Source organism: Vanessa atalanta, chromosome 26, assembly GCF_905147765.1.
Source record: "Vanessa atalanta chromosome 26, ilVanAtal1.2, whole genome shotgun sequence".
Taxonomy (NCBI): domain Eukaryota; kingdom Metazoa; phylum Arthropoda; class Insecta; order Lepidoptera; family Nymphalidae; genus Vanessa; species Vanessa atalanta.
In genome coordinates, this window is record NC_061896.1 from 6,140,538 (window position 1) to 6,153,727 (window position 13,190).

A 13,190-nucleotide genomic window follows, 5' to 3' on the forward strand; every position below is an offset into this window, starting at 1 on the left:
AAATTTATCGACCCACGTCATGTCGATATCTTTATAACAACGTGTTCTTAATAAATGACGCTGGTTGGTGAGTATGATGATGCAAGTGTGAGTTCGTCGTGAAGTAAAATTTGAGTGTGCTCTGTGGCCTGTGTTCGATTTGATTGTTACCCATATAACTATTTCTGAAGAATCGATTTATATGGATACCCGTTGAAGGCGTCGGACACGAGAAAGATTTCTCCGTTGGACGATGGACATGATAATGCTTTGCCATAGTGGGATAAAACGGCTTGAGACAATAATGTCACCTTTTTATATATGTTTTGTGTAAAGTTTATATTATATTACTGTTTATATTATAATAACTTTTTGTGTAATTTTTGTATGTTGTCATGATATACGTTTTAATTATCCATGATACGTTTTATTTTGGTGTTTTCGAGTGTTCGCATAGAATATACTGGCAATATTCAAATTCCTTTTTTTCTATTTTCTAGCATTGGTAGTCGGGCTGGCAAATGAACCACCACTGCCCAAAGATATTGGCACTGTAAAAAATATTAATGATTCCTCATAATAGCAATGCGCCACCAACCTTGGCATCTAAGATGTTATGTCCCTTGCTTCAGTTTATACATACACTGGCTCACGCATTCTGAAACCCGAAAACAATAATACCAAGTATTGCTGATTGGCACTAGAATATGTGATGAGTATATGATACATACCCTAAGCCCTACCACCAAGTACGCACGAATACCTCCAAGCAGGTAGTCCATCGGTATGTGATGCCGCGGACTGTTCTTAAGTACAGTTAATCCAATTAAAGAATTATTATATTCATATTTAGCTAAGCCCTTGATTAACTGAAAAGCTGAATGTCAAAGACCAATCTACTAAACACTAATCGTAAACAATTACTTGGTGGTAGGTGCAAACCCGTCTGGGTAGGTACCACCCACTCATCAGATATTCTGCCGCCAAGCAGGAATACTTGGTATTACTGTGTTTCGGTTTGATTGTTTGGGTGAGTGAGCAGGATAACTACAGACACAAGAGACATAACATCTTAGTTCCCAAGGTTGGTGGCGCATTGGCGAAGTGAGGGATGGTTAATATTTCTAACAGCTCCAATGTCTATGGGCGGTGGTGACCACTTTTTATCGGGTGGCCCATTTACCGGTCCGCCTAACAATTACATTTAGAAAAAAAACTAATTATTTTGTTGCATAATATTAAGACATTAATTTTGCAATTTTTATTTTCCAGAAATGGCTATAATCTACATGAAGCCGGAACAAAATCACCGTCTTGCGTCTGGTCTGTACGAGTGTCCGACATACAAGACCCTGGTCCGAGCTGGTACCCTGTCTACTACAGGCCACTCAACCAACTACGTGATGACCATCGAATTGACCACTCACAAGCCTCAAGGTCATTGGATAAAACGAGGCGTTGCACTGTTTTGCGCTTTGGATTATTGATATTATTAGAATACGATTTGTATGTCTTCGTACATTTATTCAGAAATAAACTTTGTATGTAAATAATTTTGTTTTTTTCATGTAGTTTTACAGTTAAATAAATAATAAATATTGGACAACATCACATACATTACTCTGATCCCAATGTAAGTAGCTAAAGCACTTGTGTTATGGAAAATCAGAAGTAACGACGGTACCACCAACACCCAGACCCAAGACAACATAGAAAACTAATGAACTTTTTCTACATCGACTAGGCCGGGACTCGATCCCGGAACGGAGTGGCGTACCCATGAAAACCGGTCTACACACTACTCGACCACGGAGGTCGTCAATAGTCGTCAATAGTGGTCGTCAGTTAGTTTTTAACGATTGTAATTTCAGTAGTTCGGGATGGCAAAATAAAATTATGTTGTAGAATGATGTTCCAATCTCTCTCTATATTTTTACAATGATCACAATCATCCAATTGTTTTCCTTATGACAGCTCAATCACTTTTAAAATAAGATATAGTGTTACATGCCAGTATTAAATGTTATTAATTAATGTTGTACAAATTATTGATCTATTAATTACAATAATAATTGTATATATTTATAATATGTAATAATAATAATAATGTGATATTATTAATGATATAATTAATTATGATATCCTATGACGAAGCACCGTATTGAAGGCTAGGGCTAGTCTCTAACACAATTGTGCACGTTTTAAATTCCAAATACTTCTCTGCTTATAAAATACAATATTCCTTGTCAGTCGAGTCGGATTTTTTTTCCAAATAGCATTAAGTACAAGTATCAGCTTGTTAATTTCAAACTGCTGGGCTTTGGCCTCCTCTTCCTATGATAAGAAGGCTTAGCGCTTATTCATTATAGAGATGATAAAAAAGTGTGGAGTTAATGCTTGTTGACTTCCAGGCAGGAGACATAACATACATATATAATTGTATTTAACGAACATGACTGTATTTTTAGATGTTGAAAAAGAGTAACTACTGAGTTTCTTGCCGGTTCTTGTCGGTAGAATCTACATTCCGAACCGGTGGTAGCTTCACTTAATATAGTTTGTTAAATGACGATTCAAAAGTGCTTGTAAAAGCTTACTTGAATAAAGTATATTTTTATTTTTGATTTTTTATCCAGCACGCTGCTCCCATGCAGGTTTATGGATAAACACGCGGCTGTATTTCATTGAAATTAAACACATGCAGTTTTCCTCACGATGTTTTTCTTCACCGCCGAGATGAATATTCACATATGATTCACATGAAATATCAGTGTCGTCTGGGTTTGAACCCCCAATCATCGGTCAAAATGCATGATTTTTTTTATAAATATTTTCATTGCATAAAACCCAATCATTAATTAATACATTTAACGGTTTTGATAGTTTGATTCATAATTTAGCTTTCATTGTTCAGTTTGATTGAGAATTGTTTAAAAAAAATAATTGTACGTACAAATAAATACAATTTAAACAAACGATTTTCGTAACATTCTGCTAGGTACAAACTTTTTAAATGAAACTTCCAAAACTGGAACTACCAATTACGTTTCGAACTAATTCAACTTACATTAATAGAATACATTTAAAATAGTTAAAAACAGCATTGGCCGAATGTCATTCAGTACGCGGATTAAATAACGTCGCTTTAAAAAGGCTAATTAAATTTTCTGCGATATATACACGTCGCAGCCAACTGGTTAAATTAGCCTTTTAATTAACAGCCTAGACACTTTACTAAACGGCGCCGTTTAACCAGCGGCCTCTAAGCTCAATCATTTTTTGCCTGCGGTTGCGTTAATACGTAAGTACCCAGAGTTATGATGTCAATATAAACATAAACATTTTCTAAAAAAAACTGTCTAAATATAGGCGCGACATTGTAAATAGTTAGTAAATGTTGTTATTAGCACGAGAGTCTATTCTGTGATTGGAAGATGAATTGGCTGAGTGTTATTCAGGCCGCTAGTTGAACTGCGCCGTTTAGTAAAGGGGCTAGGCGTTTCATTAGATGGCTAATTAAGGCAATTGCCTGCGACATACATGATATAGCCGTGTAACATATAATAAGCTTAAAAGAATGCATTGAATATATTTAAAATATCTTACGCTTATTTTATTCAGTCGGTCCGTCTTTCGCAAACAAACATAAACTTGACGCATTTTTTTTAAATAGGTGTCAATCGCGCACGACTCTCACCTGATGGAAGGTACCACCAACTGGACTACCAACGTATATAGACACCTGCAACACCTTGAAGTTGCGTTGACGGCCTTTAAGAATTTTGATGAAACATATGGAACACTAACCCACTAATATGTGCGAGAATTATTAATAATTAATTAAATATTTGTCCAGGAAAAAAACAAAATTTCTTTCGTGCCAAAATCACGTTGACCTATACATACATTTAAGGTAGTTATTTAAAGAAAAAAAATGATACCAAAAGTAATCTAAAAATGCAATCACTTGCAAACTTCATTTGTATGATTTCCAAATATTAACTGGAAAATTTCATAATTAATCATTGCGGTAAATTCTATATACTTTTTATTTATCTCAGATATTTTATTCTCAAATAGAATTTATCGTTACTGTTGATTTAATTAAACAGAAATCAGTATCTACCTACCACATAGGTATAATTGCCTTTAAATCTGTATGCAAATAATTAAAATTATACTCCGATAATAATAATATTTCAAGGTAACGCAAACCACGAACTTCGAATAATATACCATTTCAATCAAACGTCGATATTGAAAATAATTTACCATTCAATATTAAGCCCGCAACGGAAAATTCAAACATAAACACAAATATTCACATCTAATTCCAAATGATATACGTACATAGTTGTATGGTTTGCAGTAGAAAACTCTCGAAGCTTGGATTAGTTGTGAAAAAATGTTCTTATTGAGTCTTACTGACATAATTTTTAGCTCACACTTTTCACTTTTCACGCGCAAAAACAAAGTAAGTTAGGAATTTAATTCATCTGGTTACGTACATAGTTTGAGGATGAGTAGCCTGTGTAATTAACGGTACAAAGTAATTCTTAGTTTCTAAGATATGAAACATTAGCGTATGGTGAATATCTTTTCGAGAACCACTTATCATTAGATGGCCTTTTTTGATCTGTCCCATAAAATTTTATTATAAATATTGGACAACATCACGTACTCGTACATTACTCTGATCCCAATGTCAGGTAAAAGCACTTGTATTTTTTTTTTTATGGTATAGGGGGCAAACGAGCAGGAGGCTCACCTGATGGAAAGCGACTACCACCGCCCATGGACATCTGCAACACCAGGGTTACAGGTGCGTTGCCGGCCTTTAAGAAATAAGTACGCTCTTTTCTTGAAGGTTCCCAAGTCGTATCGGTTCGGAAAAACCGCCGGCGAAAGCTGGTTCCACAGAGTGGTTGTGCGAGGCAGAAAATGCCTTAAAAATCGCGCTGTTGTGGATTTACGGACATCTAAGTGGTGTGGGTGAAATTTAGAATTTTGTCGAGATGTCCGAAGATGGAATTCAGCTGCCGGGATTAATCCAAACAATTCCTCGGAACACTCCCTGTTTGTTCATTTAATATATTTATTTTATTTTAGTTCCTTAAGTCAATAATAGATGGCGCTGTATGTCAGTTAAATCGCGCTATCAAGTTATTTTTCATAGACCTTATACTCGGAAGCGATTTATATCGGTGTGATTGAAATTGAGGAGAATAAAAGTGTTCACCAAAGTGGTTTTGTGTTCCTTACTTTTTGAGTTCCCAAACATTTTGGTGCCGAAACCCGGGAGGAGGAGGAGGAAGAAACAGAATCTGAAGATAGTGCAGTGAGTGTCATAGTGTAATAGTAAGTGGTGCGAGTGATATTATAAGGACAATAAACTGTAAGTACGAAATTGGACTTTAAAAAGTAATAGTTAAAGTTAAAAACAGAAAATTAGAAGTGATTTGATTTGGACTTAGAAAAATTTAAAGACTTGTAGACTTAGAAAAATTGTATCTATATTGGACTTAGAATATTTCAGTGAATTTTAACTTTGAAAAATTTGTGTGATATTAACTTAGAATATTTTATACCTTTTTGGACTTAGCAAATTTCTTGTGATTTTAACTTCGAAAATTTCAAGTGAATATTAACATAGAAAAATTAAGAGACTTTGGACTTAAACAATTTGTGTTTATTAGATTTTAAGTAAATGTTTTAAGGACTTGTAAAATTTTTATTAATATTGAACTTAAGAAAATTGCAGTGAATTGACAGTATTTATAGTCAACAGTATTGTAGTGAACATTTCTGAGACAAATAGTTTTTTAATTAGATGGTTATTTTGTTATAAAAAATGGAGGCAATGTTATCGACACAGGAAGAATTTTACAAACAACTGTTGAAATCAGAAGCTAATTTTAAGAAGTCGCCCAGAGACCGAATTAAAGAAGCATATTTAGAGACAAGGTTAGAAAATGTAGAGCAACTATGGAATGACTTCAGACAAGGCCATAAAGAAATCATAGCAAAAATTGATAAGGTGCAAAAAGAAAAGGAAAGTTATTTTACATCCGAGAAATATGATTTATTTTATGAAACTTATGTCAATTATAAAAGTATTCTAAAAGAAGCGCTTGTTTTAATTCTCGCTAAAAATAAAAAAGCTAGTGATGCAGAAAATAGCTCCGCGCCCACGAATCCAAACATTTACGAAGTTAAATTGCCCAGAATTCAACTGCCAACGTTTACCGGCAAATACAATGAATGGCAAACTTTCTATGATATGTTTGTGTCTTTAATTCATAATAATAAAAGTTTGTCAGATGTGCAAAAACTTCACTATTTAAAAGGAAGTCTTTCTGGAGAGCCTGAAGCGTTGATTAGAAATTTTGCTACAACTGAGTTAAATTATACAGAAGCCTGGAAACAGTTAACAAAAAGATATGATAATAAAAGATACAATTGTAATGCGATTTTAAAAACCTTTTTCTCACAAAAATCCTTACATAATGAGTCACCGGCTGGCATTAAATCGTTGTTAGACTCAACAAGTTCCTGCTTGAAGGGTCTTAGTAATTTAGGCGTCGACGTGAGTACGTGGGATATTATTGTAGTGTATTTTGTGGTTTCGAAGCTAGATGTGGAATCTCGTAAGCAATGGGAATATTTACAAAGTCGTGCTACAGATGAACTACCATCATGGTTGAAACTTGTTGAATTTTTAGAGTCCCGTTTCAGAAGTTTAGAAATGATTGAATCCGGAAAACAGAACCCTATATCACATGCTTCCAATACCGCACGACCTATACCAAGACCTAAATCATTTCATACCACGCTTCAAGACAATCATAAGCCGAAAGATCCTACTTGTACTTTATGCAAAGGAACACACTATATTTTTAACTGCAAACAATTTGGACAGCAGACGGTGACAGAGAGACAAAACTTTGTGCAGAAAGCAGGTCTATGTTTTAATTGCTTATCGAATACTCATCCTGTTAGCCGATGTCGACAAGCGAAAAACTGCCGTCGGTGTGGAAAAAGACATCACTCATTACTGCACTTTGAGAGGGAAGATTTACAAGGGAACACAAACTACGTAGAGAATAAGGAAGAGAAAGAGAAACAAATTTCACACACTCCTCTTGAAACAAAAGTTGTAGCGAATTTTGCGAAGGGAGATTTACATCGTTACAGCGTTTTACTTGCAACAGCGGTTGTTAAAGCTAATTCAAGAAACGGAAGTAAATATACTATACGAGCGTTACTTGATCAGGGCTCACAAGCCTCTTTTATCACAGAAACTGCTGTACAATTACTTGGGTTAAAACGAAAGCCAATTAATGGTTTGGTGTCAGGAATAGGGGATGGTCAGATGCGAATAAATTATGAGACTTCATTAGTAATAGAATCACATTATAATTCTGATCATAAAATTCATGTCAATGCGTACATATTGTCTACACTTGCGTCAGTACTACCAACAAGTAATTTTAATACACCAGATTGGTTAGAACACGAGAACCTTACACTAGCCGATCCTGGATTTGGAACACCGAGCAAAATCGATATTTTGCTTGGAGCTGAGGTGTACAGTGAAGTGATATTAACTGGAATTATCAAAAATCCTCAAGGAAATTTCATAGCCCAGAATACAATCCTTGGCTGGATTTTGTCCGGAAGAGTGTCGCAAGACTTAGTCAGTGAGAGAGAGAAAGTTATAAGTATGCATGTTAATGTTAGAGAAGATGACCTATTGAAACAGTTTTGGGAGATAGAAAATGAGCCGAATAGTCTGGAAAAAAGGTTAACTAAAACAGAAATTTACTGTGAAGAGTTTTATAACAGAACTACAGAGAGAAATAAGGATGGTAGGTTTGTTGTGAGGTTACCGTTCGCTGAAGAAGATCCAAAATGTCAATATGGAAAGTCAAGAGAAATTGCGTTAAGAAGATTCCTGTATTTAGAAAAGAGATTGTTGAGGAATGATAAGTTGTACAATGATTATAGGAAAGTCATGGAAGAGTATTTAGCCTTGAATCATATGTCGCGGGTAGATAGTGAAGATCTTAATAACCCAAACGCGGTCTATCTTCCTCATCATGCGGTCGTACGTGAAGATAAAGAGACAACGAAAGTTCGAGTTGTTTTTAATGCATCTTCGAAAGGAATCAACAATGTATCATTAAATGACGATCTTTTGGTTGGACCAAAGCTGCAGCAAGATTTGAGACATATTCTGTTGAGATGGAGGAAGCATCGAATTTGTATAGTGGCTGATTTAGTTAAAATGTATAGGCAGGTAAGGGTACATGATGAAGACACAAATTTTCAGCGAATATTATGGAGAAATAGTCCTGATGAACCAGTCAAAGATTATAAATTATTAACTTTAACATTTGGCACAGCCTGTGCACCATATTTAGCGGTAAAGACTTTACAGCATTTAGCTGAAATAGAATCATTTAAGTATCCAGTTGCATCCATTATCACAAAAAGAGATTATTATATTGATGACCTAATGACCGGATGTGATAATTTAGAAGAAGCCATACAAATTTACAATGAGATGAATAGTTTAATGAATTCAGGAGGATTTCAGCTTCAAAAATGGAGCAGTAATTCGGACATTTTACTAAAATATATTGATAAGGATAAACATCGATCTAATCAGTATGTACCCATTAAAGCAGACAACATGGTAAAAGTATTAGGTATCTGTTGGAATCGGAACACTGACAATTTCGAATATACTATAAATTTACCCAAGCCTAAGGTGCCTGTGACAAAACGTCAAGTTCTATCAGATATAGCGAGATTATATGACCCAATAGGATGGATTGCGCCAATAGTTATAACAGCCAAAATTTTTATTCAAAAATTGTGGAAATCTAAATTAGGGTGGGATGAAGAATTAACAACAGATTTAACAACAGAGTGGTTACAGTTTCGAAAAGATTTAATTGACGTTAAAAATATCATAATTCCAAGATGGCTAAATTACTCAAATGACTGTAAAACAGAGCTACACGTTTTTTCTGATGCGTCTCAGGCAGCATATTCCGCGGCGGTTTACATTCGAATTATGAGTGAGGGAAATGTCTACGTAAAATTGATTTCAGCTAAAACAAAGGTCGCACCTATAGACAAAGAGTCATCAATCCCCAGATTAGAGTTATGCGGTGCACTTCTTGCAACAAAATTATTGTATGAAGTGTCCATCGTAATGAACATATCCAAAGATAATTTATTTGCCGGGACGGATTCAACTGTTGTTTTAGCGTGGCTAAAAGGACCTGCATGTCGTTGGGCGACTTTTGTGAGTAACAGGGTATCGGAAATATTGACAATGCTTGAGTACACTCAATGGGGGTACGTAAAATCGAACATGAACCCAGCCGATTGCGCATCGAGGGGGCTGAGATGTAGGGATCTACGTGATCATCCGCTTTGGTGGTCCGGTCCAAGCTGGTTATCAAAACCTATAATTGATATTGAAAAATTAATAGATATTGACACACAAGAAGAAGAAAAAGTAAGAAGTTTGACAGCGTATAATACACAGAGTGAGGAAGACTTTATTTGGGTTAAATTTTCTAATTTAGATAAAATGTTGAGAGTAATATCAATTTGTCGAAGATTTCTTAACTTGCTATTGCCAAAAAATGAACGGAGAAAATTACCAGGACACGTTACTATTGATGAAATAAGTCAGACTTTACAGATATGCATTAAACAAGCTCAAAGTTTTGAATATCAACAAGAAATACAGCAGATACAATTAAAGGGAGAAACATCTAAGAAGAGTGGTCTTTCCAACTTATACCCATTTTTTGATAAAAATGGGATTATGAGGGTTGGAGGACGTTTAGAACAGGCTGATATAGGCTATGACATGAAACATCCAGTGATTATTCCTGCTAAGAGTCACCTTAGTAGGTTATTAATCTCTGATGCACATGAGAAAACCATGCATGGCGGACCACAGCTTATGTTAAATTTCTTAAGGACACGGTATTGGATAGTAAGAGCAAAAGAGTTGGTAAAGAAACATTTCAGGAAATGTGTTATATGTCTTAGGTACTCAAAGGCATCTAATCAACTCATGGGTCAACTTCCAGGAGTGAGGCTAAAGCCTAGTAAACCATTCAAATCCGCTGGAGTTGATTATGCTGGTCCCATAAATATAAGATTTTCTCCTGGACGAGGTGCTAAGTCATATAAAGCATACATATGTTTATTTATTTGCATGGTTACTCGGGCCATTCATTTAGAAGTGGTTACGGATATGAGTGCAAAGGCATTTATTGCTGCTTTTCGGCGCTTTGTCTCGAGACGTGGTCACTGTCAAGATCTTTACAGTGACAACGGTACAAATTTTGTTGGAGCCGAGAAACAACTAAATGAAATGTTCCACAACGCACGTTCTGAGTTACCGAGTGAGATATCACGTTTGCTGACCTTCGAGAATACAAGGTGGCACTTTATTCCACCTCATGCTCCAAATTTCGGAGGCCTCTGGGAGGCAGGTGTAAGGTCTGTCAAAACGCATTTACGTAAAGTTATTGGTGATAACACACTGACTTACGAAGAATTATCTACAGTACTGACACAGGTGGAGGCTTGTCTAAACTCGCGTCCTTTATCCGTACTTTGCGACGACATTAATGACCCACTCCCACTGACACCAGGTCATTTCTTAATAGGAGAACCCATTCTTAATGTAACTGATGTTGATTATTCTGATAAAAAATGTACTGGTCTGGAAAGATGGCATTTAACTCAAAAAATGGTTAACGATTTTTGGAAAAGGTGGTCGAAAGAATATTTGTTAACTTTAGCTAATAGATATAAGTGGAATAAGAAAAACCCCGAGCCTGACATCAACGATGTAGTGGTGTTAAGAGACGATTTTTTGCCACCCTCTAAATGGCTCTTAGGAAAAATTGTTAAAAAACATCCTGGCCGTGATGATATCACAAGAGTCGTAACCGTAAAATGTAAAAATGGATATGTTAAACGTCCACTTCATAAAGTTTGTGTTTTAACTAAATAATTATGATATTGTCACGGTGGGCGGTTATAATTTCCAATGTCTTCAAGGTTTGTTTATGTTACTATAGGTTTATTTTCTTTGAGTTTTGTTTTCATTAGATTTTTTTTGAGTTGTATTTTTTTTTTCTTTCTCTTAACTTTACTTTTTGTTGTTTGTGTAAAGCCTAGTAAGTAAATACTCTAATTAAAATGAGTTAAATGAATGTCCTAATTTTTTGAGTCATATTTTCTATGTACTAGCTGTTTGGTTGATTGTGTTAGATTTTAGTTAAGTTTGCTACTTATTACACCTTCCGAGTATGTTATATTTTATTGTGTGTGTATTGTAACTTGAAGGACAAGTCCTTGGTGGGCGGAATGTTTGTTCATTTAATATATTAATTTTATTTTAGTTCCTTAAGTCAATAATAGATGGCGCTGTATGTCAGTTAAATCGCGCTATCAAGTTATTTTTCATAGACCTTATACTCGGAAGCGATTTATATCGGTGTGATTGAAATTGAGGAGAATAAAAGTGTTCACCAAAGTGGTTTTGTGTTCCTTACTTTTTGAGTTCCCAAACACTCCCCGTGGAAAATTCGGTAGAAGATGCAGAGTGATCCAACATCTCTACGCAACGCCAAAGGATCGAGCAAGAGAAAGGGCTTGATCGTCGATAATTCGAGCTGCTCTACGTTGGATACGGTCAAATGAAAGGAGCTGGTACTGGGGAGTACCCGCCCAGAGGTGAGAGCAGTACTCCATGTGAGGCCGAATTTGCGCCTTGTATAGTCTTAGGCGATGGGCCGATGTGAAATACTGTCTTGCCTTGCTGAGCACACCAAGCTTTTTTGATGCCAATTTGGCTTTGCCTTTGGAATGTTCTCGAATCGTGGAGATACGACGAATGGTGTTTTTTTAGCGGTTAACGCGCAAACTTGCGTCTTTTTGGGGTTGAAGTGGACTAGGTTTAGCCGGCCCCAGTTCGAGACTTCGTTCAACGAAGACTCGATTTCAGACACAAGTTTCTTCCGGTTTTCTTCGACGTATTATGGAAAATCAGAAGTAACGACGGTACCATAGACAACATAGAAAACTATTGAACTTTTTCTACATCGACTCGGCCGGGAATCGAACCCGGGACCGGGAATCGGAGTGGCGTACCCATGAAAACCGATGAACACACTACTCGACCATGGAGGTCGTCAAAAAATGGACTCATGGATCTTAAATTAAGATCATGGGCTAAAATCTGAACGAACAATACTAACTTTTCATGTGCTTATTTGAAAAGCACAGGAGACCTATAGCTGGCATTAACCCATTTACGAACTCTTGCTTTTGTTCGTAAAAAAGATTTTACGCTTTTTTTTACCTTAGTTACGTATTCAATGTTTGAATCGTCCCTGGATTACAAAAGGGCTTCGAATTTTGCAAAATTAAATATTTTGTTTCTTTTTTTAACGTTAGAGGAGAAATATCAAGAATATGTAATTTTAAACGCCATTCCTCACTGCAAAATAAACAAAACACGAATTGTCGTGTAAATATATCAGTTCCTCGAATTTTTTTGCAACTCAAGTTGTTTGAAAATTTTTATGCTTACATCCCTTTACTCGAACCGCATGTCTGCTTTAGCGCCGTCACAATTTAAAACTTAAACAGTATGCAACGACATATAACATTAATATTAATTGTATGAATTCCTTCAACATCACTATCGCTTCAAATTAATGTTAAGTATATTCTTAATAAGCCGAAATGGCCCAGTGGCTAGAACGCGTGCATCTTAACCGATGATTTCGGGTTCAAACCCAGGCAGGCACCACTGAAATTTCATGTGCTTAATTTGTGTTTATAATTCATCTCATGCTCGGCGGTGAAGGAAAACATCGTGAGGAAACCTGCATGTGTCTAATTTCAACGAAATTCTGCCACATGTGTATTCCGCCAACCCACATTGGAGCAGTGTGGTGGAATATGCTCCAAACCTTCTCCTCAAAGGGAGAGGAGGCCTTTATCCCAGCAGTGGGACATTTACGGGCTGCTAATGCTAAAAAAAAAATATTCTTAATCGCATCTTCATATCAGTCCTGAAAATCCCAATCCTGAAATCTGGTGGGCGGGATATATTTGTAACCTTAACTTTCTCTAACGATCAACAATCCCATGCTCCCATC

The 13,190-nt window shown here is 36.0% G+C and overlaps 1 protein-coding gene across 1 annotated transcript in view; it reads left to right on the forward strand.

Annotated features, from left to right (window-relative positions):
- Window positions 1–1,466, forward strand: part of LOC125073989 (dynein axonemal heavy chain 1-like) — a 73,169-nt gene extending 71,703 nt beyond the window's left edge. Inside the window, exon 86 of the mRNA XM_047685139.1 lies at window positions 1,252–1,466. Coding sequence (XP_047541095.1) covers window positions 1,252–1,466 — 215 coding nt within the window. The remainder of the gene's footprint in view (window positions 1–1,251) is intronic.
- The last annotated feature ends 11,724 nt before the right edge of the window (window positions 1,467–13,190 follow it).